This window comes from Manacus candei, unplaced genomic scaffold (assembly GCF_025592945.1).
Source record: "Manacus candei isolate 608988 ecotype Guabito, Panama unplaced genomic scaffold, ASM2559294v1 h1tg000043l, whole genome shotgun sequence".
In the NCBI taxonomy this organism is placed as follows: Eukaryota; Metazoa; Chordata; class Aves; order Passeriformes; family Pipridae; genus Manacus; species Manacus candei.
Genome location: NW_026138091.1, coordinates 6,177,503 through 6,205,151, shown reverse-complemented (window position 1 = coordinate 6,205,151; position 27,649 = coordinate 6,177,503). Strand labels below are relative to the sequence as shown.

Sequence of the window (27,649 nt, the reverse complement as noted above, 5' to 3'; positions counted from 1 at the left end):
AAAAAGATGGTAGTGTTAGAGTATAAAAAGCATAATTAAGAGCTACACCATTTGTCTGAAGGATGCAAAAAAATGTGCTCTGATCTATTGCAGGCATTTGTTCTAATTATTTTGGGTTAATTTTTGAAAGCATTTAATGAGAAAGTCTGATGTGCAAGATTCTAAATTAAAGTTCATACACACCATGGCACGCTGAGCCTCTGTGGTTGCCCATTACTGTTCTTGTTGTTATTATTATTATTATTACAACAATTAAAGGTTAAACCATGAATTTCAAAGGACTGAGTTTGAATACATCTATTTCACTCCAAATCTTAACTTCTGTCCCAAATAATTCATCTTTCTCCATTTCTTTCACATGTACTACAGAGAAAGATGAAGTGTACCTGTCAGCAGGCCCTCCAGGTCTAACGCATGTTATTACAACAGGACGAGATTTATTTCTGTCATCATGTGCTCCACCTAGAAAGGAAAAAGTGAGAGAACGTACACCTTCATTTTATGGTTTTTATGAAAGCTCATTTCCAAGAGGCAAACCTAAATCTTGCAGCATGAACCTTTACAGATGGGCTAAAAAGATCAAAAAATGGCCAAACTATTAATATCACTCTCCTCTGAATTTAAACTTAAATAAAATCAACTTACTCTATGTATAGATGAATCTTTAAAAAACATTTATATGGAGTGATTCTTAATAAATACATATTTTTTCTTAGAACTTTTACTCTGCAAATCTGATCTCAGTGTGAACACTTACTGTTCTGTAGTGTTTACAGCACAGAGAAAAAGAACACCCTTATTTTATGTATACTCAGAATGAGTGGCCGCTAGGGAATTTATGTATAATTAAAAAAAGATTTTCCCTGAAGAAACTGATAATGCGTCATTGGGGTACATTATTTAACAGTTCTATATTTTCTTCTGTTCTCTTAAGTCAGTGATAATATTTTAGTTGTACAATTCAGACTATCATCATGATTAATCAGATTTCCTGCCTAATTTATACAAATACTACATGTAAATCTTTTTTAAGAAATATGACCTTTCTGCTGATTTCAGGTAGCAGAAGGTATGTAGCAGAATCTGGTCTTATGTGAAATGAAGTTTATCATGTTTTCTTCAAATAGTTTATTAATTAAGGTTCTTCCGTAATCAAAAATTAGAGCAGTTCATAAAAGCAGTACATGAAGGTATGGAAAAGGTAATATTTTGACTTTAAGAAACTTTAAGCCATAAATCCTTATGTATTTCTGAGTATCATAAAAAATTATCACTTTTTTGCTTATTTAGATAATACAAAGGGTTCAAACTCAACAGTAACTCACCTCTTATTACAAATCCAAAAGTGTTCCCCTCTTTATGTAAAGTAACTTCCACAGTTCTAAAGATGAGACTGGATCCTTGTACAGCTAAAAGAAAAACAAATAAAACAAAAAGAATCCAAAATTTAATTATTAGTATTTTTCTAATTATACATGCAGACTTACACCTTTTACAATTTAAGATAGATATTGGGTCACTAAATTCAAAAGACTGAATTACAAAACAGTCAGACAGAAGACTTGTAATTCAACACAACTCATCCTCATTTTGAGAGAATGTTGGACCAGATATTTTGCAAAGTGCCAATGGTCTGGGAAAAGAGACATAGATGCATGTAACGGGTGAGGAATTTGAGTCCTACTGTTTAAATTATGGCATAATTTTGCTTTTCTTGTAGTTACAGAAGAGTGCTAGAAAATATGGAAATGCACAGTGAGAAAAAAATGGCAAATGAAATTCTTAGAGTTACCTATTAAGTTTGTTATTCAGCTATGAAAACATTTATTTTTATTGCATAAAGCAAAGACAATTGACATTTTGGGGGCGTATCTCTAATATTTCTAATCTCAGATTACTAAATAAAGATGCAAAATGTGTTTTGTATAATAAGGATTTTTCTTTTCTTTTTCAAAATGTAGCTCCCTCATCACTGGTGAGTGTAAGAATTCTTTGACTTAGTCTACTCAGTGTTTTCTCTGTAAGCACTAGAGGAGTGGTGCACAGCTGGATTAGGGGGTGAGAAGCCTAATGCACAGACCAATGCATTTGGGTGTGATAGTTTACTATTAGTTTTCACAGGAAAAACTTTGGCATAGCCTACGAACTCTCTTTTCTGAAGGGAGAAAGACAGTGGGCAAAATTACACGCACTCACACTTCCCACCTTCCAGTCAAATACTGCAAACAGCACAACACACGAAGTTAAAAAAAACCATCAAACCAACCCATCTCTATAAAATACATGCTCTGTGAGTAGCAGAACTAATGAAAACTTATGTTATTTAATGTTTTTGCCTGCAATAACCAGAGTTTCCCCATCAGGACACCCTGAAGGGAAAACGGACACCACAGGCTACCCTGCATGTGCTGCCAGCCATGAAAGGTGCCAGAAGAGTGGTGCCCCCTCAGCACTGTATGCCTTTCTCTCTGAGGACTCCCCTACTCAGGGACTTGCTCAAGTGTCTATTTCCAGGACATGTACTGTAATGTACTTTTTTAAAGCTTTTCAATCCCAGTAAAAAAGTTACTGCAGGGACCCAGGAGAACCACCCAGTGAAATCACATAAATCTCATTTCCTTAAGAAAGCAGGTGAAAGATGGCCCTTCCGAGCACTGCTCTGTGCTGCAGTAATTCCTGCTACAGCTTGAAGATCAGGACTGTGTTACTGAGTCCATGTGGTTGTTTCCTTTTCAGCTAGAAACACTTTACCGACTGAAAAGGACCGAATTATGGGGAGGAGTGACAACTCTTGCCTTCATTCCTATCAACAGGAAGCGGCCTCGTGTGTAGCTCAAGATGAATCCGTGCTTCTTGCTCTGTTTGCTGTGCCTGTAACCTCCACTGAGGACAGACAAAATCTACAGTTCAGCAGCAAGGATTGGCATGTAGCATCCTTCCACTTGGGCAACAGCCACTCAGGTGGCTGTCCTTCCACCCTAGCCTCAGCCTGGTACTGGAAAGAAGTCCTTAACCCTTACCAACAGCAAAAGGCAGGTGTGAGACAGGTACTCCTATTTTAAACACTGAGGTGGCTCGTGCTGAAACTAGCTGCTGTGACCATTTCCAGGCATGGAAAGAAGCACTAGGGAGAGGGAGATTACCAGTGCTAAACCAAATTTAATCCACCATTATTAAATGACTGACATTTCCCCATGCTGAAACCATAATAGTCCTTTCTCTGAGGAGGCAAGCATGAGAACAACAGTAGAATTTCATTACATATGGCGGCCAGGAAGGAGGTGCCAGGACTTCACCACATGACTTACTAGAAACCTTCTGTGTGTAACGAAAGCATTGTGTCTAGCTCGTTCACTAGAAGTTAATGGAAACAACTAGATTGCTAATTATCTCCATTATCTACGCTTGTATGAAGACATCGGAAATTCCAAGGACTTAAAAAAAAGTTATAATTTCTACTGTAATTTAGCATGTCAAAATCCTGTTTCAGTGGACAGGAGCGGCACATATGCTAAAAGGGGATGAAACAAAAGAAAGTCCACTTGAATAAATGCAAACCAATGAATGCTGGTAAAACAAATACATCTGCAGCAAAGTAACTCAGAACTCAGCTAACTTCATTAACTCAGATTCTGTGTTTTAGAACATGAAGTTCTGTTACCACAAGCAAACACTAAATAGAGAACATTCAAAACATATTAAGATGGTTGTCAGGAGGTCCTAAAAACCACCAAATATGTAATTAGACTAACCCTCCAGCTGCTAGAAAGTTGTGGGGAGGTCATCATCTTCTGAATACTGAAGAGAGTGATGGATTTTTTGGCTTCTATTACAACGAAACTCTTTATTTAAGGGAGCATGAACTTCCTAGTTGACTCCAGATTTTTCTGGTCAAACACCAGCAAACCGCATCTTCTCCTCTCTAGTGAGCAGCATGAAGGAGCACACACCCTTTTAAAGGTGTGACTGATGCAGCTCCTTGGTGCCAGGAAGCCACCTGACACTCACTCCTTCACTTTAGGTCCCAGGTTTCCAACTCTGTTTCTCTAGCTTTCACTTCATTCCTGATAGACTCGATTCGCACTGATTTTCTCCTATAGACACACTGTTATAGAAATAAGCACGTAAGAAAGAGCAAAGGAGAGGCAAGGAAAACATTCAGTAGCATTCTGTGACTTTAGCGTCAGCATAAATTTATATTTTGAAGAAAATCCTGCTCAGTGAAAGCTCTTGTTTCAGTCACACAATTCTTGCAAGTTTATGTATCCTCATGGCCTACCCCTCTGGGTCTTCTGATCTAGAAATGAAATGTTGCCTGAAAGTGACATCAGAAAAGACTGAAAAGTCCCAAGGGATGTTGTTTATCTGGGAGAGAGGAAGGGTGCTGCAAGTGAAGAGACACAAGGAAAAGGCAGAGGCAGAACTAGCAGATATTCACTAGTCTCATGTTAGAAGATCTTACTGTAACAAGAAGGATTTTCTTGCCACAGAATCTACCCAAACTGATTTCCAGTATTCAAAATTGCAAACAAGCAAACAAAAAAAATAAAATAGTGAAGATTGACAACTCTGCTCTGTCATTGGTGGGATTCATGCTTTTAAAACATCTGAAAGCATCCCTCTGTACTGCCATTTCTTTTCTACTGCTTCAACACACTGCAATAAGCCACAGTAAAAAATAAAAATAGAACATAAAAACCCAATCATTACCAAAATGGCTGTCATCAACCATGCCCATCTCACTGTTGACAACATCTGCTATTCTGCATAGGTTTCAGTTTGCTCTGCGATTACTTACAGACTGGAGGCAGCTCATACTCCACTTCTAACACAACCCTTTCACCAACGTTCTTGAGCAGGCTGATGATCTCGTCGTGGCGAAATTTGGTCAGGTTGATTCCATTCACAGATTTGATGTAGTCGCCTACATCCAGCTGGTCACTCCTAGGGAAAAGTACATATTCCTTTTGTTAAAGACAGATCTTCTGGACCAAACTAAATCCTTTAAAAGTACTGTTTAGTGGCGGTAAGAAATACTTTTTCCATTAATCTAGATTAAAATAAGTTGAACTTTCTAACAGAAAGTAGCATTTTAAGATCATAATCTAATCTATCTTGTTAAATACTAAAAGAAGAACATTGTTGCATTATTAATTTCTGATGTACAAAACCAGCTATACAATAAAGGAGTTGGAGGATGGGACTGGTTTGGACACAGGATCTGGGAAGTCATCTTCTTCATGTCCCTATCTTTCTCTCTCTGTCTTTGGAAAGTGTCCAAAACAGTGGTTGCCTTTGCAGTTAACATCACAGCTACAGGACACAGGCCACAGCCCAGAAGCATATGTTCTGCTTGGTTACTTGGAGTGCTTCAGCTCAACCTTTATATTTCAACTTGTCTCACTCATGAATAACAGCTTTTTCTTTCCACTGTAGTAGTAACCAAGGTAGCTATGAATTTAATCTTAAAACCAACTGATGAACAGTTAAAAAAAAGAAATAAATTACGGTAGGACTACCCTTAGTTTTTCCATTTTATTTTTTCCCCACAGTACGTTATGCTACTTCTCTCAAATTTTTGTTCAAGGACAAAAAAATAGAGAAATAAAATATATATAATTTAGACTAAAAAACATTAGTCTCAAGATGACTTCCAAATATCTCATTGGTATTTCTAGTTTTTATCAAAGTAGCCTTGAGCAAAGAGGAGGACCAGCTGTTGCCATTTCCCTATGAGGTTCTCCAGTGTGATGGGCTGCCATTATAGATGCATCCAGTCACATATTTTTTAGTGACCTTTCTGATGTGGTACATATTTTCGAAGCAATCACATCTTGTAATGCATTTTGTGGTTTGAGATGTGGTTACCTAGCAGCGATTCCTCCTTGGCGAAGGTTAGATACTCTTGGTTTCCCATCCTTGTCAACACCCCCCGATACTGTAAGCCCTAGGGTGGTGCCTTCTTTTTTCATTAATTCAACTATTGTTGAGCCCTTGAATTCCTCTGTTGAAAGAAAATTATTGACATTATTAAGATTTAAGTAATAGCACAGATGTTGCCTTTCTAATATGTCATCTACTTCCCTAGAAAATCATTCTGTGTTAATAAGAAATAACATGTACATCTGGAGATTCTTTATGTTACAATTCACAAGTACTGTGTGCAAAGGTCTGCATACAGATAAATCTTGAGACATATGATCTGTAAAAGGTTATTAAAAACCATACCAATATGCTGGTATCCTATATAGAGCCAATAAATACAAAGGCTGGCAATGCTTATAACTAAGGTACTTGTTTCGCATTTTAAGAAGGCTATCTTTTCTCATTTTCTGCTCTCTCCCTCTGACCTCTGTGTTTTATAAAGTACTTCAACTGAATAAACAGAAGGGTAAAAGATGCAAAGATATAACAAAACTATAATTTTAGATTATAGGAGACTCATTTTGAGGCCACTAGTAGGTGTCAGTGTTAATAAAAACGATTGAACATAGCAAGAATCCAGACAGAAATATATCAGATCTTAACGGTTTTATTCCTTATTCTTACACATATATAGTTTCACTGTAAATCTCTGCAATCTCTGCAGAACAGGTACAAAGTAGGTGAAGGGCTTTCATAGTTGTAAGTATATATAAAATTTCCATCACATGCTGTCTGAGACACCCTCTTCTGCAGTTTCTCCATTTAGCATAATTGGAAAATGCTAAGTTAATCCCACAGACATCAACAAATGCAGGTCACCTGCAATAAAAAGCCTCAAACTTTCAAAAAGAGATGCCTTTATTGTACATGGATGGATAAGATAATCTACATATGCACAGTTCCAGCAGGACTGCAACTGTTTGGAAAGCCACGAGGCAATCATACCTCATATCCACTGTTTTCAGTCAGAGAAGACCCATTAAAACCACCAGTTGCTCAGGTATTCTGGAAAAATGCACAAAATCCTAAAGATCCATTAAAATTCTAGAAGGATCATTCATTTTTCTAGTCCTTTTCAGTATCAACATGCAGCTTTCAGGTGAATTGGTCAGTTACAAATATCATATATGCATTGTAAATAAACAGTATGCCTGCACCGCAGAAGTTTGCTGTGCTGGCATAAGATTTAAAGACTAAAATCCAGCCAAAAAACAAGCGAGTTCCTTGTATATATTCAAATGTTCTTCAGTAAGATCTAGAAGTAGCACTATACAAACACCAGCAAGGTTCTTCCAAGATCTTTTCACAAGATTGACAAGATGACCTAATACATTTTCACCTTTATATGAAGAATGGCTGCTCAGAACAAGAATTGCCAAACCTACCATCATCGCCTCTGTATTTGAGGAAATGGTGGCAGACAGAGGAAAGCATTCAGAAGAGCCTCCAGTCCTGGTGGACAGTCCTGTAATCCCTGGTAGCAGTTTTAATGGAGTTAACTACTGAATCTTTTCCAATGTAGAATCATGCCATGCAATGTTCCTGTTCCTTTCCAGGTGGCTGTCAGGCCATTTCCATTCTAGCTGATGATGATCCCACTTCAGTTATTCACATTTTTATCATTATACAGCAAGATTTAAGTGCTTGGGCAAGAATTCTTCTATGCTTATAAAGCTTCTATTAAGACAAAATTCTGCAGTGTATTCAGTCAGCAGCATGGGTTGTCAGAAGCAGACAGCAGCATAGTTACCTGGTGCATTCTTCAACTTGGCTGACACCAAACCACCATTTGGGTACCATTTGGAAGCTGTTGAGATTCCACAATGTTTACTCACATCTGGCCTTCTTAACAGTTCAGAAAGAACAGATGTGATTACCTGCATCTGAACATGCAGACATTACATAGCTGTAGAGAGGCCAAAATGCTGCTTTCAGTTTTATAAAAACCTGTAAGTATTCATAAGGATCACAAGAGTTAGACATGGTACTTATTGAAACCAAAATTACTGTATATTTGCACCCATGATGCAACCTGACGAGCTTTGCTACTGAGTGACACATGTTTATTCAGAGTTTACTCAATCGTGAGATCTGGAGTCAAAAGGAGAATTCTCCTCTCACTCCATCTCCCAGACGAATCCTTCCTTTTTACTTCTCAGTAGTGCAATCTGGTTCTCAGGAACCATCTAAGATTTTATTTTTTTTAATGAATATTTTGCCAGAATGTGTATATGGAACATCAACAATGCATTGCACATGCCTAATTTTTTGCCACAGCACAATACTGTCATGTGCTTTGATCTTTTATATAGGTTCTGAGTTTTCAATCCAATTCTGGGAAATACTCTGCTGCCTGAAGTGACATGTGGAACAGATGATCCATGCAGTATTTTAAGCTGGCTAACAGTTTTACAATTCCCTTCAACTACTGATATGGAAAGTGATGACCAGGCTCCTTCCTGCTCACCATTCTGACAAATTTCTGTATACCTCTGCCAACAGAACAGCGACTTCTAGACACTTTTCCTTGGTAGGCAGAAAGGAAAGATGCACCAACACTGCAAGGGAGGTGTGGTGTGAAAGGTTCATTGCTAACTGACAGATAAGGTCATCTAAGGTACGCACAGTAGTTTCATTAGGTTTGTTGCTCTGAAGGATTTTGTAGTTTTTGTTGTACATAATCATATCAGGAAGAAATCAAACTACCTAAGCTGGTTTTGCTTATAAGAGACTGTTATCCCTGGAAGGGCTCTGAACCAGGTCCATTTGATACCCCTCTCTCTCTGGTTTTCATCTTTGCTTTCTTAAATCGCACATGATTACTGTTCTTATAATACTATATATTACATGTTTACTCATCTGCATTGCTTTGGCATTATTATTACAGACTAATCCCACTGGAGTATTATTGAAATGCCCAATATCAGAACAACCCTGGGACTTCATTACCAATCCAACACGCAACTGCATCAAGGTCAGTCTCTATTCTCTAGTTAAGACAATCCTATGTTACTCTTCGTGGGTTAAAAATCAAACTACTTCGTGTATCACCTCACTCACAATTCATTACTCATGCCAACCAGCAAACTCCTACTTAGTTAGAAGATTCTAGAGTGTGTTCTTTCCTACATGTACTCCCACATTGCTAATAATATTAGCATAGCTAGCATTAGAAAGGAAAGCAAAGAAGTTATTTCCAGATTTCTTATAATTTACAAGCTCACACTGGGACCTGCCTTCCCTTGGCTTGGGGAGGGTTTCAGGACTGCCCCAGGACTTGCACTGCTTCCTGCAGCTGCAGGGGCAATCCCAGACACACAGTTGTCTATGCTGCACCAGTCACCCTACAGCTCTCTTGGCATCCACCCACCTTCAGCATGGGGTTCAGGAATCCCACTGAATACTGGAGATGGCTTGGCAAGGGGAGTGCAAAGATGCATACTTGTACACACACACATACTTGCACACACAGGCAGGCATAAGATGAAAAAGAAAGGTTTTGCTCTAAAGAGTTTCCTTTAAATTTCCAGTTCTGAAAGGTGAAGTACATGCTGCAACTGAATTCTAAAGAAAACATTACACTGCTGCTGTTTTCTAAATTCTCAGTCCAGATGCTTCTCTTAGGCTTGCTGTTGCAATATCATAACTGCATGTGCCTGACTTGCAGCCAGGTCAGCTGGTGTAGTAATACTATGACCTGCTCTGCAATCTGGTAGACTATAGGGATAGTCAACGTAGCACAAGAAAGCTTTAAAGATAAGCAGATATTCAAATTCAAGCCTGGGTAAAACTTATTGTGAGAAGATGAACACATGGAACAACTTGCAGGTAAGTAAAATCCAAGAAACACCATGATTGATTTTTCTTCAAGAATAATAGTATAATAATAAAGCTTCTAGTATTTCATACATCAGAAGACTTTTTGTCATTTTCTACTTTTTGATGTACATAAATAATATCTTTTAATGAATAAAAAGCATGGAAAATTAATTCTAATGAGATTTATGAACCTGGAATATATTCACTTCTTCAAAAAGAAAATGAAATACTAGATGACAGAAGAGATTTTTTCACAGACAAATATTTGAAAGCTGAGAGAACTCTTAATCCAAAGTTTTATTATTTATTTTCTACATTACTACAATTTTATTTCTTAATTTGCATATTAAAGTAAAACTGAAAAATATTTGCCTTCCTTCCAGATACTGAGTCCCTTCTGTGAAAATTTCATTTTAAAATCCAAGAAAATGCCTAAAATCTACACAGTCAGGTCAAGTGCCTACTTCTATCCTCCACCTAGTGAATAAGACTGTTCAGTGCAACTGGAACAGGGCATAAATGAAACTTAACCTAAAAGTAAAAAAATACTTGCTGTTATCGATATTTTCCTACCAAACCTATACTTAATCAATAAATAAGTAATTGGTAAGTCTCTTGAAAATACAGTCAATGCTCTCCTTGAATGAATTTTCCCCTGTATGTCAGCAGAAATTCTGCAGCGAAAACATTTTGCTTTTCATCCTAGTAGGCATCTTGTGGTTTAATAAAAAAATCACATAAAGTCAATTCTTAAGAAAGAGATAGCAGTTTGTTATACTGGAGACATCACACCTACTCCATGCTTCGAGTCCTGCGGGTTGCATATTTCTCTTAGTATGACAAGACGGCTGTCAGGAGATGATGAATGCACCATTCCTCGTTGCCCTTTTCCTGACTGGTTGTCGCTAACTTCTAAAACACCTAAATTTCTATTAAAAACAGGCAACCCCCCCCACAGGTGAAGAGAGTCTGAAAACATGGAGCTGATCGCAGCCTACGCTGTGCTGTATTCTCCAGGCTGTGGAGGGACAATCCCCAAACCAGTTCTAGTTTGGAACCCAGCAATCCACAGTGGAAGGCAAACGAGTCTGAAGAGCAACAGAGCACATCTGAAAGGCACGATATACTGCAGTTACCAACGGGACCGTAAATTTAAAACACTGTCAATGCAGGTTGTCCTGGGTCGGCAGACAGGTTAACCTGTATAAATGTACAGGTGAAATGCTGTACCATTTTCAGTGAAAGCAGAGGAGGTTGGTAAGGCTCAGACACTTGTGGAAAACTGTCTCAAATAGACTTGGTTTATATCAGCTGTTCTGATTGTGTACAGGGCATGAGATGATCCTTTTTTTCTTTTTTTTTTTTTTTCCCTATGAGTTATAAGAGTATCTGACTTTGCTACTGCAGAAATATTATCTGAAAAACAAATATCTTCCACTAGTGCTTATAAACTGGAAAAAATCTGCTGCCTGGCCTAGGTATGATACAGAAAAGCAAATAATGATATTTTATGATCCATCACAGGCTGTGATATACAGGACATGATCACATAACTCACTGAAAACACCAGGCCCACAGGACAAAGAAGCACAGTTCACACCTGGGTTCATTGGTTTCCTGCCTAAAAAGAGTTTAGCTCTTGTGCTATTTGGTTTTGGGTACATTTTTCATATTTGAAGGCACAGAAATGGATACCTTGGCAGACAACTCTCTCTAAATCCCAACCGAGGCATTCAACAGGGGTGGTCTTCAATTTAACATCAAACATAAGCATTATATTTGAAATTCTGTTTCTAACTAAAAGATCAGAAATTAATATAAATATCAGAAACCTGAAATCAAATAACCACCAACTGAAAGCCAGTTGCAGACCAAAAAAAGTCTCTTCATTCTTAATGACAAGAACCTCACCAATTTCTTAGCAGAAGAATATTGGAAAAAATACCTGATATTTGACACAGTTATCAAAGCACACTATACTAACTCCAGTAATTACATTTCAGGAGTGAAACAGTGACTGGAGTTAAACCATTATTACCTTCTCAGGGTTTAACATTTCCATCCCACAGCCTACAGTGCAGTTCCAGCAGCAGCACAGCCATGCTACCAATGGCACATATTCAAGATACAACATTCTGCTAGTGTCTGAATCCACTGCTCACAGACAGGAATAACAGTAAACATTTCCCAGAAAATGAAAAAATGGATGGCATGGAATAACATGGCATGGTGTAAAATCAGTTTTCACACAGAAGCAGCTTCACACAGAAAAGGTAAGAATGATCTCTGTACAGCCAACTTACAAAGGATAGCTTCATAGGAGGATGCAAAAAAACGTTGCTTTGAACTTAGAGGGAAAAGTGGTCCATGGCAGCAGCTGTGTAAGAAACAGAGAGGTTTCTCCTGGCTAACTGTGGCAGATATGCAGACTAAAGTAGGAGCTGGATAGTCACTTGTCTAGACGTTTTCCCAAACCAAACAAGTGCTGGTGAGGGAACAACACCTTTTTGGTCTTCTGGATATCCTGCTTGCAGAAATTCCATAATGAGAGACAGTTTTTGAGCATGGGGTTTTTTTGTTTTGTTTTGTTTGCTTTTATTTGCAACTGAGTTGCACAATAATGCCAGAAAACAAACCGAGAATACATATTGATACTCAAAATCCTCCCACACATTCCAAGTACTAGCAGCCTAAAATTATTCATGCCATTACTTTGACACTCAAAGAGATCAATTTAGGATAGAGATGATGGCATCTGATTCTTCTAAGTGGGGCTATTAGGAATTTTTGCCAGTCAAAACTTCTGAATTCTTTTCTCTGTACTTTGTTTTTTTCCCCTACATCAAGGACTGGAAGCGTCAAGCTAAACATAGTCATAACAGTAACAAGTCATTCCCTCTCTGTATTTTCTTGAGATAGCTGGTGACAGGGTTTATGGAGGAACAAAATGAATACAACTACTAAGGAAATACATGAAAACCAATTTTTTTTCATTCCACCTAGTTTTGGACTGTGTGGGAGAGCCTAATGGTGGGGAAGGCCAGAATCACAGCCACTAAGAAAATGTTTATAACTTCCATGCCATCTGGAGGTATTTTTAGTTTTAAGGTATATTTCTGCCATTTTTTTGCTCTTTTGCTTCCTTTTTCTAAATTTACGTAGATGTCCATAGAAGTGGAATGTAATACACTGCACAACATCTGTGTAGGAGAAAACTGAAAACATACAAGTTTAACAATCCTTTATTAGAGCTTAAGAATCCAATTACAAACTTGGACTCTTGTAAATATATTGAAGAATAATAAAAAAACTTTAATTAAAATGTATTTAGAAAGTAAGATACTTTTTAAGTGTCAAAACCCACAGAATTACTATTAATAATCCCTGAGCAAAGAAATTCAATTAGAGATAAAAATTATTTTAAAAATTATAAAATATTAAAACATCTGGCTTCAGTAAATATGAATACTTTAATATATTATTGTAAGAAGATGCAATTCAGTGCAATCATAACAAAATCCCTTTTTTCTTGCATTATTACGTACAAAAAAAGATACTTTTATCCCTGACATGTCACCTTGCAGTAGGGTTGGAAGAAAGATGCAATGTGAACTATAAACTTGCTCAATGATGTGCTAGTTAAAGCACATTTATTCCTTGAACTAGCTGGGAACTTCTACTGTTTTCATTGATGGCTTTCTTTAGGAAAGTATCTATACCATCCACTTACCACTACCTGCGTGCTCGAAGATTTGCAAAAATCAATTTCCTTATCTTCCAATGAGGACCTGCTCCACCTTGAGGCACTTCCTAGGTTTCAGAAAGTTCAGGTATTTTTCTGCTTCCACGTTATCTGTGGTGGCAGTCAAATTCCTCAACATTTGCAAGATCCAGAGCAGCTTACTAACTATCAAGGTGGAGCTTTCTGAAGCAAGGACACTGGAGGGTAAAAACAAGCACAGTGATAGTCTCAACCTTCACCTCTTCAACAGACATTACACAGCTTTCCAGAGCTCAAACCTCTTTGCTTAAGAATTGTGGCATTTTTGGCTGGGGTGGGGAATGGATAGTAGGAAGTACTTTTGAGCTGAGGCCTATGCCCATAGTTACCCCAATTTGTCTCTCCCATGTGAAACAAGTATTTCCTATCGAGAATTTTGCTTCATGCTATAAGCAATGAAGTCTTGAACTCAAGAGTGGCTTGCGCATCAGCAATGCTACCCTGAACACCTCTGCATGTCTCTGTTAACACTACTGATGAAGAAAGGACAGAGCTCCATGACATTAGTCTTTTCTATATTTCTGTCTGAATGGGATAAAGGTTTCATTAACCCTCCTCTCTTGCTAGCAGAAATCCTGCTGTACAGAACAGCACAGAGCTTTGACACTGATTTTGATTTATAAAACTTTTCCCCATAATTCTGATTAATTCATCTCCAACTTCCTCTCTGTTTTCTTTATCGAGAAATTAACACCAAGAGAACTCTTGCTAATTTCTGTTGCTTTGTACTGATGTGTCACTACTCACAAAAGCACAACCTGACTGTTCCAGTTTTTCTCCTTTCTACAGTTACCAGAATGGATCAGACAGGATTGATTACAGGACTGATTGCATTCGTGAATCTCAAGGCAAGAAGGAATCACCAAGAACAATTCTCTCCCTGATCTCCTGAGTGACATAAGCAGAGAAACATGATTTAGTTCTTTTAGAAAGATATCCAAGGTGGCTTTGCAAATGTCACGTGATGGAAAATCTACATGTGAGATAATGTCTATCTGAATGGGGAGTAGAGAAGCCTTCAAGACCAAGATCTCATTATAGTACCACCATTACATTCAGGATGTCCCTGCAGATACAGAACTGTAACCTCTGATCAAATCACCTCTTGATCTTCTTTCCATTTTAGATTAAGAACTGTATGTACAGTTTAGGTTTTGCTATTTAAGACATGTTTTGCAGCTCCTTCCAATATTTTAACATCCTGTGGCTACCAGGTAAATTTCAGCAATAGTGTCCATAAATCCCTTTTCTCCATTTGAGATGTCAATTATGTTGCTAAACATACTTTGCATTGCCTGTCATGATCTACAGCTGCTATATAATTTAACATTTTAGTTAATACAAGACATCACAATTCCTTTTTAGGACACGGAGTTACGATCACTGTTATCATGACAAAACTGAAGCAGTAAGGATCAGAAAAGGATAAAGTAACGGTGTTACTGCTTTTTATATAAAGTATTGTTCATGTATTCAAATAATGGATGGTGAATTTTAAAATATTTGAACTTTGGAGGAATGAGCCAGTAGAACTTTTCCTAGTACTTGGATTAAGGAACAGATATTTAAGTTTTTAGGGGTCATATACCTCTGTGTAGAACATACAAATTTGAATGATACACACACCGTATCTTTCTACTTGGTAGTACTGAGGGAGATTCAGCATAACAAAAGGGTTTATCAAAGGTTCTGTGTAGAAGATTAGACAATCCTTGGAAGAATAAGATATGCATGAAAAAAATGAGAAAAATGGAAGATGTGAGTGAATGCTTCCCACAGATTTTACCTTTTCTCCTTTGTGCTCAGTGATCACTGATATCATTATGGTTTACTTACTCTCTACGTTTATGGAAAACCACAATGCAGAAATGTTGACTTCTGGAAGATGGTACTTCAAAATCAGACTGAAAGAATACATAGCTAGGAATGTTTTAAAAAGTGATCTATCAATGATTCATTCTTTTTGTATCCTTCAATCTGATACAAAACTAAAGCTACAAAGATGGTTTTGGGGGGTGTTTAATATGCAACACCGCCCGAGCAATAGGATGCAATGATTTTTTATCAGGTGTTTATAGTAGGGAAAAAATACCTGGGAAAAAACGATCATTAATTTACTCATTCAAGATGAAGAAAAAATATAGTTAAAGCCAATGGAAAAGCAGGGTTAGAGAACTACAAAATAAGCTACTGGCTTACAAAGTTTACCAAATCACAGAAACAGTGATGACTTTAGCTGTCAATAAGCATTTAAAATCCACAAGAATTTACTATTCCCGTGAAATAAGTTTGCCAACAGGGGAAAAAAAAGGGGGGGAAGAAAGGGGGGAAAAAAGAAAAGGAATAATTTAGGCATTTCTTGGCTGCTAACCTGTGCTCTCTAACTCTCTAATAAATCTCTGTACTTATTCCCTGAAGTTTAATGTATGCATAATGAACTAATGGCAAAGAGAAATGCAGACAGATTCCTTCTTTTGCATGGACTAGTTTATTAGATAGTCAAACTTGCAGAACAGATCACTGCAGTAAAACAGTAAAATGCACAGCTGCAAGAATGTACCTATGTGATTTCTTTTATCATCTAAATTGCCAGTATATCCTATTGGATTAGCACAGAAACTGGGACAGCACCATATTAGCACCTAGTATTAGCCTGTGGGACAACAGGAATATTTTACATCTTCAGGTCACTTCAAGAAGTTGTTTGCAGATCTTGGCAAAAATCTGAATTTGATATCAGCTTGAGAGGTTTATTCTATCCTGGAGCATCCTCATTATTATATATCACAGGGAAAAAAAGCTTTCCTCTGTCAAACTCCAAAATATGATGCATGTTTCACAGGGAAGTTTTTTGTCTTTTCTTTCAATGTTTCCCCTTATCCTCCAGAAACTTCAAGTGAAAAGGAAAAAAGACTAGATCTACCTGTTTCTCCAAAATATTAAGACATGCTAATGGTATATTCTGGTTCACCTCTATTTCAAAGACACATCTTGTCTGTTGTGCCTATTACAAGGCCCTTCTATTCTTTCCATGACCAAGAGACTAAGACAGACAGGCGAATGTTTCTGTGAATTGAAGAAATAGTTAAAATCTTCAAATAGACTGAAACAGATAAAGATTCAGCTAAACAGTACTAACTGGAAGCTTCGATGACTTGTTTTAATCACAAGGCAGATTCTCAACAAGGATGCAAACAGGGGAAACTGCTAACACAACTTAAAGTATGGTTGTTGAAAATACGTATTTTAAAGTAAGACTGTGAAAAAGAGCTGTCATTTAATGAAGGTTGTTCTTAAACAAAAGGAAACTGAAGCTTGTGAGCACTTCCTCAGGTTGCTGACTCCATGCAAACAACTCACAAGATGTGACTGTCCCTGTTTCTTTCTCCTCTGCTGCTAAAAGATATACTGCCACTATTTTAAAAGGAAATACTTAAATTTTAAAATATTGAAATACTGAAAAATTTCCAAATATTTAAATTTTAAGCTTACAAAAGTCACTTAAGGAACCTAACAGACCTCTCTCAGTAGAGAGGCCTCAGTGCAGAGATTTCTGTTATCAACTGTAAAATTTGCTAACCAGAACTGAAGGAAAAACTATGGAAAAACTGTGTTTTCACATTTCATATGGTTCCAGTTTGATATAAAACTTCGTCGAGTTATACAAACAACTGCATTCTGAAACATTTTTCCTCTCCAGGTAAACCAATATGTGGGTGTTTTTAAAACAAAACAAACTTCTACTTCCTGTGGCCCATATCTTTTTGCTTTGCTGCTACTGCTTATACCCATTTGCTACCAGCTGTGTGCTGTGCTGTGGGCCCAAAAGCCTGGAAAGGTTGGGGTCCCCACAGCAGAGTAATCCATGTATGGTTCACTTATCCTTCATCATTAGATTTATTAACTACACCAGGTTTAATAAATCCATGTTTTTCAGCTGAGGTCTGCACCACTGGAAAATTTCTATCTGGATCAGACACCAGGCATCTGCAATTGTCATTCATTTCACTTGAGAAGACTGATGGCCAAATCTTTTTCTTTGTATTACTATGCAGTTAAATTGCTTTGAAAAATTGTTATAGGTTTACTCACTTGCCTGTCCCAAGTACGGTATCAGCTGCACCAGCTTGAACTAGCTGGATCCCTTAACTCCCATTTTCAGACACTTTAATGCAAAAAAAGCACCACAATCTAGATTTTAGATATATCAAAAGCTCATTCCCCCTTTTGTTTTTCTCTGTCAGATGAACACTTTGACAGAAAAAACAAACCACCTCATTTGCTTCCCTTTAAACCATTAATTCCTGGGAAATAAATTGAGCAGAAATCTAATTACAGTCTTGAATTTTGCAGCTGTAACTTCCAAAATCTTTGAGGATGTCACTCCAGTCCTCAAAGTGTATCAGATACTGAGATTTAATGGCTTGGTTTTTATAATTTACAGTCTGTTCTATAGCTTAGCATACATATAAAAGATACCATATGCCAACCATGCAGACATGTTTAGCATTTCTGTCATTTTTGTAACACCACTTACCTTAGCATTGTTAATGGGAAGGTATCATACCAGTTTGAATGTACCTTATACAGCCAAGATTTACACCTATAAAGAATATCTGGCATGAGAGGATCTGTTTTTACTTGTAAGTATGCAACAAACAGTTCCTTAAAATGGCCAGAAAGATTAGCATAATGTCTAGGCAAAATTTAGGATTTCCTACAGAGGGCAGGAGATGTTGCTGACAGTATTTAATACAGCACAGAACTGTTTATCTAAACTGGAGAATTCAGAAGAAATATTTCTAGATATGGTTTACCTTAATTGCTCAAATATAGTTTATTCTGAATGTCACCTCGTCCATGATTTTTTTGACTGAAAATAGATGGGAAAGGTGATTTCTGCCTAAACAAAACTATCCAATAAACACATTTGCCATAATTTTTTCTCAGTATTTGTAAAACAAGGTCAACTACTGTATGCTCTGCATAAATGTCTTGCATGTTCCGCCTCCAAAAACCTTTTCTACTTAGGGTAGATCTACATTTAAAAAAAGTCTCCAATGTTACTATATAACTGTGGATATAATGTCAAACCCTCTCAGGAGAGATGAAGTCATAATGGGTGAAAAAAGAAGCAGAAAAATTTTAGACCAATTTGTCAAGCAGAAGAGTGACAGCACTTAACGTGCTGATGTCATTTTACCTACCCTGAAACTTTGCTCATTTAGAAATACTGCAAAATTCATACTTCTGACAAACCCAGCTTCACCAGCAATATTTCCACAAAACACCTAGTTTATACATTTTACAAAATGCCTGTAATAAGAGTGTTTGCTCTGGATTTTCTTTCCCTTCTTGGTTTAACAAAGTCTGCAGCAAGTGACCTTCAGGCAGGTCAGACAGGTCTGCACATTCATCATGCTTTCCTCAGCGAAGACCCAGAGCTTACGATGGAGACAGAGATACCAGCCTAACGTTAGCTGCTATCATCTCATAAGAATATTTGGTATGGGTTTGAGTTTATAATGCTTATTTTTAAGCCACACATGCATTAAAATACAAGATGACCCCCCCCCGGCATCTCGAGAAACCCATGTTTTGACTATTGGTCAACGATATTTTTATAGGGTAGTGGATATATTAAAATGTGCAGTGGATCAGCATAAAAAATTCTCTAATCTCTACTCCAACTTTGTACACAGAGAAAACTAGGACTATAAAATGTATTCATTGCTTGTCCAAAATGCTCTGAGACTCCCAATAGCCTTAACTCAGTCTATGAAAAGCATGCCTTAGCATACATTATAATCCTGTCCAACTATCATCCTAGTTGGCTAGCACATATGCTAGACTGAGTTAAACAGCTTTACTACTATTTTCTGTGGTGTGGCATTAAGTAAGTTAAGCTCCATGACTGTACATATGTTCCCATCCACTATATGATGTCTATTGCCCCAATATTTTTTGTTAGGGGTTAAGGAAAAAGCTCTTGGCTTTTAATGGTCTTATTAGAGTTAGGTATCATCCTCATCATAAAATTGCAGAAGTTCCTTACTAGGCATCTCTTTTTGTAGCTACAAGTTTGTAATGACTTCCAAATACACTTGTTAAACTTTCAATTCCAGGACTAAATCTGAAATCTTTTTGGAAAAGCACTTTTTTTTTACTCCCATGTGAATATGTTCCACATAAGTTATGTAGAAATTATTAATCGTACTGAAGCATTTTCATTCTTTATAGATTTGGTCCATTTTGTTGCAGTCCTAGTACAATGGCAGGATTTCCCTATATGACCTTTATCAGGTTTTACTTCTCATTTCACTTAGAGAAGCAATATTTTGGGGATCAATAGTCACATTGTATTACTAGGTACGATCACTCATCATTTGTCAGTGATATCTAAAATTCAGCTGCAGCATGTCTCTCATTTTTCTACAACAGTGGGTCTTAACAACCTCATAGGTCAATGCTCATTTTCTGTATCATTTATCCAACAAGTATTCAGGGTCACAATGTCATCTAATACGGAAAGAAGGTCTTGGCAGGATCTTGTCTCACAGTTAACTATTAAGTTGGGCTCATTTTGCTTCATTGATAAAATTAATTAGCACTGAACATTGGCACTTGTTCCTGCCTGGATTGATATTCAGAGTGTCCTTCTACCAATGTCTTCTGTGAATAAGAGCACTGAAATCCCCTGATTTTGTCCTTGTTGCTATTTTCCCCAATATTTCCTGTTTTGCTTTCTGTACTCTTTTCAGTTTGTTAATAAATGAGACTTTACTTATTAGAAGGATCCTTCTTTATGTGTTTATTCACACATTAGCAGATTCTCCAAATCATGCAGACATTAAGTGAGAATATCTGCAATTTAGACAAGGACCATAAATCAAAAAAGATGAGTACCTCCATTCTACTAGCCTGTATATCACCTACAAAGTTAAAAAAGTCCCTCACTCTATTGCTGTAAAAGATACGAATGGATGCATGCAACTATATATAAAAAACTACAACAGGTGCCCAGTAAATTAATTATGAAATTAATGTTGCCAGAAAATTATTTGGGAACCCTCCCTGGTGATCAAAACTCTCATTGGCCAGAAGAATTAATGCAAACTGTGAAGATATAAACAGGAGAGTTTAACACAGCAGTACTTAGTCCACCTTTGTGTTTAGTGAAGTACTGACTGTCACTCAGATGCTTTATCTCCTTCTTGTGACATGATTCACCAAGATTATTAGTAACAAAATACAGAACAGGAGAGTCACAAAAGAATTTTCAGAATAGTTTAAGAAAAATGCCTGGGAGCAAAGACCCCAGAAGCACTATTTGATTACTTTAACAAAGGGAAGATTAAATGGTGATTTCATAAAGAAGTGACTATAAAGAATGAAGTGAATTTTGATGAAAAACAACTCTTCATTACAAGTGAAGTGAAGCTGAAGCTACACATACTCAAGCCAGAAATAAAAGCAGTGAGGCTACTTAACCACAAAAGGCTGTGATGAGTTTTGTATCACCAGCAACCATAAATAGATTGACTGTCCCTCTAAAATATAATTCAAATACAAGTTGAGATATAAGTAAGTTCCAGGAAGTTGTAAGTTTAGTTTAGATGGTCACCAATGTCTCCTCAGGCCCACAGACGCCACATAAATTCAAAACAAGTACATCAAAACCTGAATGGACAAGCTCTTTGTTCTGCATTTTTAAATAGAAAGGAAACAAAAGCTAGTTTGCAATGATGCTATGATTAACTTGAGGTCTTATGGCTCCTACACAAAACAAACATACCTACCTCTTTTATTCTACGCCATGAGGCACAACTTCATATCTCTGTCTGCCCCATGTACCAAGGATGTGATGAGGAAGACACACAAGCACCAAAATCTCTTTTCCTCTTCTGATTCTATGCTATTAAATGCTATTAAAAGAAATGAAACAACCTTAAAGAACCTGAAAGAATTGAAACAATCTTCTCCCTATCCATATAAAATACTCTAAGCCACTTCATATTGGCAAAAAGGACACATAATTTTGCAAAAAACATAACAATTAGATTTTTATGTAGAAGTCAAGGTTTAGAGTGAAAACAAGACCCACCGAAATGGTTGAAAAGAACAAACTACTATCCACATGTAGGATAGCAAATTTTGGTGTGACAGAGCTGTTATCTTGGTGGGCTATATATTATTTCTTTAATATCTTCATGCCCTGAAATTATAATCACTGCAAAATCTGAAACGGAGATCAAAATAAAAAAACAGATGGAAATCATGCATTAAGTCCTTTAAAGAGGTATTAGAAAACACATTAGGAACATTAAAAACATCAAGTTAATTATGTATAACTGTAAGAGAGAAAGTGCAAAAAAGAAGTGCACTTTATGAAGTGCAAAAAGACTCAAGTAGGCAAATGATAAAAAATTATTCTCAACTTCACAGATCAGCAAACTCTCACATATTAAAGGAACACGCCTAGAATTCGTTTGCTAGTCACATGCTTTGAAAGACAGTAATGCCCTGCTAGGTCAGACTAACACTCCATCCAGTCCTGTTCCATTTTAGAAAGCAAGAAAATGAAGTCCTGTTTAGGGAAAGAAAGAGAACCTGCCTACTTTCTCCAGTCCAGTCCTGCCACAGTTCCCTGACATCCAGTACTGTCACATTAGAGGGTATAATGCTTCTCAGCCTTTGTAATATTTACATATGAAGCTCTTGCCAATTAATTTATTCAGTCCCTTCTGAATCCACTCAGTCTGTATTCACAGACTTACTGTTTGCTATTCCTCTCCAGTGATACTGGACCCATGAGGACTGGCGACTGAATGATGCAGAAATCATTTTTTCTGTTGAATACACATTTTTGTTCCAATACTGGACTGATAACAGTATACATAAGAATGTTTAAATAGATTTCCACTCAGAGAAAAAGATATTGCCTGAAATTTTTGAATACATTTAACTACTTCTGAACAGACTGGGGAACCTGAGCATTCCTTATGGATCATCTTCTCATGCAATATCCATTTTTCTGAAGATACTCTCCTTTCCTCCCCCATGAAAACCCAGCTGTGCTATCCTGTGGAAATGCAGTTGTTTTCAAGAGGTCAGTATTAAACTTTAGCTTCTCAGTTGCCTACTGTATTGGTTTGTGTGGCCAGACTTTGGTAGCCAGACTTTGGTAGCCGGGGGGGCTTCTGTGAGAAGTTGCTGAAGCTTCCCCCGTGTCCAGTACAGCCAATGTCATCTGGCTGCAGGACAGACCCACTGCTGGTCAAGGTGAGCCAACCAGGAATGATAGTAACACCTCTGTGATGACATATATAAGAAGGAAAAAAGAGTTACTGAATAGATGAAATTGCAGCCAGAGAAGAGTGGAGTGAGAACATATGAACAACTCTGCAGACACCAAGGTCAGTGCAGAAGGAGGGGTAGGAGGTGCTCCAGGTGCTGGAGCTGAGGTTCCCCTGCAGCCCATGGTGAAGACCATGGTGGAGCAGCTGTGGCCCTGCAGCCCATGGAGGACCATGGGGATGCAGAAATTCACCTGCAGCCCATGGAGGAGAGTGGAGCAGGTGGATATCTAAAGGAGGTTGTGACCCTGCGGGATGCCCATGCTGGAGCAGGGTCCTGGCAGGGACCTGCTGACCTGTGGAGAGAGGAGCCTACACTGGAGCAGGCTTTCTTGGAAAGACTTGTGATCCTGTGGAGACCCACGCTGGAGCAGCCTGTGCCAGAAGGACTACACCTCATAGAAAGGCCACCCAAGTTGCAGTAGTTTGTGAAGAACTGTTGTCTGTGGGATTGACTTACGTTGGAGAACTTAATGGAGGACTGTCACCTGTGGAAGGGACCCCACCCTGGAGCAGAAGAAGGACTCCTCTCTCCGAGCAGTGGCAAAAACAACTTGTGAGGAACTCACCATAACCCCCATTCCCGGTCTCCCTGCACCACTGGGGGAGAGGAGGTAGAACTTGGGAAGGAGGGAGGAGTGGGGGGAAGGCGTTTTTAATATTTATTTTACGTCTCATTATCCCTCTCTGATTTTGTTAAATTTAATTAATATCCCCACTTTGAGATTGTTTTGCCTGTGATGATATTTGCTGAGTGATCTCTCCTCGTCCTTATCTCAACCCCTGAACCCTTCATTATATTTTGTCTCCTCTGACCAGTTGCAGAGGGGAGTGAGAGAATGGCTTTGGTGGGTACCTGGCATCCAGTCAGGGTCAACCCACTATACCTACAACAATAAAGAACCTCTGTTAGTTGTAATGGGCTGCTCTATTCCAAAAGGGACAGTCAAAGTCCAGTTTCACAGCAGAAGAGTTTTACAACTTCTTGTGAAATGCAGTGATTATTGGGATTGATGAGTTTTACGTTCAGCCAGGAATAAATTGTGATCAGCTATGCAATCCCAAGGTTACATATCTCTGTGGTTGTCACCTCTTGATATGACCTTTAATAAGTATATGGCTTTCCTCTCTCTTTCCAAGAGAGAGGGAAATCATGTATTTTTCCCAGCTGGTCCAGTACCTCTTTCAGAGACTGTCTCCATGCTTCTTGTTCAAGCCTAGTCTTAACCAACCTTCTTTGGGTTTTTCCTAGTTTCTCTCTCCTCACAGGTCCTCTACAGCATTCTCCATCTTGTAACTGAAGGAGGAGAACAAATTTTTAAGGAGAATAAATTTTTCAACAGACATCACCAACTTTGATTAAAATGAATGAAATGTACAGTATTGCCTTTAATGCATTTTCTCCCTCTTTTGTAGTAAAAGAAATGAAATTAAATTGTTCTCTATTCTAATCCTTTTCGGTATTGTAAAACACTAGCACATAGGAGACCTGTAAAGAAAATGTTTAAATAAATCGTCAGCAAATCAAACTTGGTGACCTTTGTTCATTTTCTACAAGAGACAAATTTATTTTGGGTTTATCTGTGTATTGATGGCAAAAAGGCACAAAAAAGAGTTAACAATGTTTCAGCTGGTATACCTTGTCCTGTTTGCTCTATCTGTTTTGCTAGAAGAACATTTTAGGAGCACTGGTTAATATCATGTTCTGTTCTGCTCACTGGACCAAAAGCCTTATTATAGAAAGAATAAGAGTAGCACACACAGAGTAATAAATTACGTAATCTAGATGTTTGAATAAGATATAGAAGGCCCGAAGCCAGGATTTTGCAAGCTTGAATTCAGGTCATGTAACAAAGAAAACTGAAGAGGTCAAATCGAGGAAGATATCCATGGTGACCACCAGAGGGATGAAGGCTTGAGGAGAAGACCCCCACAGTGGAAGATCACGCATGCCTGGAAAGACTTGCCCAGAGACTAGCCTGCTTATTAATATGTATGTTAAATGATGTAACCATGTATCTAAAGTGTATAAAATGACTTACTTTTGCACTTTCAGGTGGAACAAGTTTGTCCAGTGTGAGCTGGCTTGTTCCCAATGTTGAATAAACAAATACCTTGCTGCTTAAAGATACAAAAGTCTCTGAGCAGTTAATCATTCCAACGTTTTTCAGCATCAGTATGGAACATGTTTACATGAATGACATACATGAAGTTATTCCAAAAAAGCTATTTTGGTGAGAAGGAGGAATGGCAAGAAAGAAATCTTACTTCTTTCAGTACTAAGTATGAGAAAGCAAATTCAGGAATTTCCAATGGCAATGGAGATGAAAAGACATATAGCTCTGTAGCTGCCTCACAGACCATTTGATAAACCTCCAGCAGGTTAAACAAACACACAGGGAAGCCTGTAAATGATACAGCAACTGCAGCCTCTCATCCGACATGAAAATCAGCAAATGACTTTGCAGATATAATAAACACCTCAAGTGCAGAAAAGCTTACTAGCCTGTAATCTGCATTTCACAGGTCAAAACGCTTACTTCTGCTAGGAAATCACCCAAGATCATTACCATAACAACTGTGACTGCAGAGGTTGCTGCTAATGGATTTCTAAATGCTTAAAGTCTCTTCAGTGGCATTCTGTGCTGATTTTTAAAAGTACACAGTAAAAGTAAGTGTCTATGAGATAAATGCAAATTGAGGAAAAAAAGTGCTTTTGTAGACACATACTTAAATTTCCTAACTCAGCTTTTACTGACATACATTTTATTTTCACATTTTACTTTTGCAATGAATTCTTTTTTCTCACAATGCAAACTATGAAAAAGGTCAGGGATGATTTTAACATGTTTCGTCGGGCAAATCATGCTCTTAATTTGGAAAACCAGTTAGCCAGTAAAGCCTAATATTTTGGTGGAGGCTGAAGCATTAGCTAAAACAGCACTGCATACATGACATCAGAGTGCTTACAAAATCTGAGGGAAGTTGAACTCAAAGGCAAGGCAGGTTTGACTTTTGATGAGGATGGAAAAGGTGACTGAGGTCTGCACAAGTCAGGCAACACTGCTTGAGAAGGTGCCTGCCCTGTAGCATATAATGCAAAGGGGGCTGCTGACATTAGGAGCACTCTGCCAAAACATAATGGGAGTGTTTAAATCTTCTGCTGTTATACTCAACACAGAAGTCTGAAGAAATTGGACCAAGTTAACTGCAAGCATGAGAACAGCTATTTTTGAACACCTACTGTCTTGCCAATGCCATATTAATCACAGAGGAAAATAAAACTGGTTCTGGAGGAGTGTTTGCACACAGGTAAACATCTACCCACTGGGGATGGATCATCCACTGTCACATCTGTCAGTCACTTAAATCTGGCTCAAGTGTTAAGAGCTGAGCTACAGGAATAACCTGGGAGCTGTCTTCCTTCCTAAGCAGTGTCATTTAATGGAACTTATATCTCAGGATTACTTCAGAAGTCTAGTTTCTTTTTTAATCAATGTGGACTTTTTTTTAAACCATTCTATTTCTCTGTATTACTTTCTATATTTCTCCCTTATTTCTGAGTTTGTTTTGTAAAAGAAAAACAATTCACTCCATCTATTCCAGTGTTATGCTATGCAGTACAGAGCTCTTCCTTATTTAAATTGTGGCACAGCACACTCAATACTAAATTCAGTTAATACAATTTTATATTGGCAACTCAAGGACATCAAAACTGGATCACATGTTTTGTCTCTAACTGTAATCCAGACTGGTTTCTGGAATTATATTTACTTTATATAAATGTAAACCAATATTTTCTTATTTCTTCACAACCTTTGCTTGTTTTCGGATAGTAATATATTTTTATTTTCAGGATTAAACAGACATTTCTAGATGCTACAAAACCCCCAAAATCATAGTGAAGAAAGTAGAAGGGTCTATAAAATCCTTCAGCTTCCAGCTAACCCACATTTGAGTTCATTAGTTGTGGACAGTAGACAAACCCCTCAGGACAGCCACATTTGGTGTAGCCTGAGTCAGAATATGAACATTCACTGCACAGCAGGCTGTGGGTCAGGGAGGGGGAAAAAAGGTGTACCTCTGTATTTTTGTAAACAGAGCATGGCACCTGTATATGTTCAGAGCCAAGTATCAAAAGAAAACTGCCCTACTGCTTCCTAATGACATATGCATTGTGTATTTAAACATTTCTGAGCCAGAAAATCCCAGGCTGTTAATTACTGGTTTTATTACAATAATTTAGTATTTCATAACTTCTCCTAGGAATATTTTGTGTCCTAAGCAATTACTGAGGACACTACATCATACAGTAATTACTATTTTAGTATCAGCTCTGTAAATATTATCTTTGCAAAGCATTTTAAACTTCTTTGATTTACTCCCTTCTAGCTCAGTAGTTCAAAATTCAGCCTACCCTAAAATTTGTTTATGTTTGTTTAACATTTTATTTTTGCATTAAAATCCTGTTACCAAACTCCCCCCAAACAAGGCTGCAAAATTGCTACTAATAGCAATCTCAGAGCTTGAATCACTGTAGAGGATGAGCTCAGGGCTGTACATTCCCGCTGTTTTCCATTGAGTTTCATGGCTAGCCCTGTTTTTGAGATCAAACACTGTGCTGAAATTGGAAACCTGTATTATAGCCTGCTTCAAAGAATCAGGTAGTATGGAAAGAAAGTGCAGTATTTACACATGTACAAAGGAACTGAAAAATCTAGTCATTTTAATTTCAGACTTCAAAGTCTTGACAATTTTCCTTCAGAGT

General features: G+C 37.7%; 1 protein-coding gene across 10 annotated transcripts in view; it reads right to left on the bottom strand.

Moving 5' to 3' along the window:
• The window catches only part of GRIP1 (glutamate receptor interacting protein 1), a 322,632-nt gene that overhangs the window by 77,047 nt on the left and 217,936 nt on the right, over positions 1 to 27,649 (bottom strand). For all 10 annotated transcript variants that reach the window (XM_051795747.1, XM_051795752.1, XM_051795743.1 and 7 more), the window contains exons 3-6: positions 5,869 to 6,004; positions 4,799 to 4,944; positions 1,326 to 1,409; positions 387 to 462 (exon numbers count right to left, since the gene is read on the bottom strand). In XM_051795747.1, the coding sequence (XP_051651707.1) occupies positions 387 to 462; positions 1,326 to 1,409; positions 4,799 to 4,944; positions 5,869 to 6,004 (442 nt within the window). The remainder of the gene's footprint in view (positions 1 to 386; positions 463 to 1,325; positions 1,410 to 4,798; positions 4,945 to 5,868; positions 6,005 to 27,649) is intronic.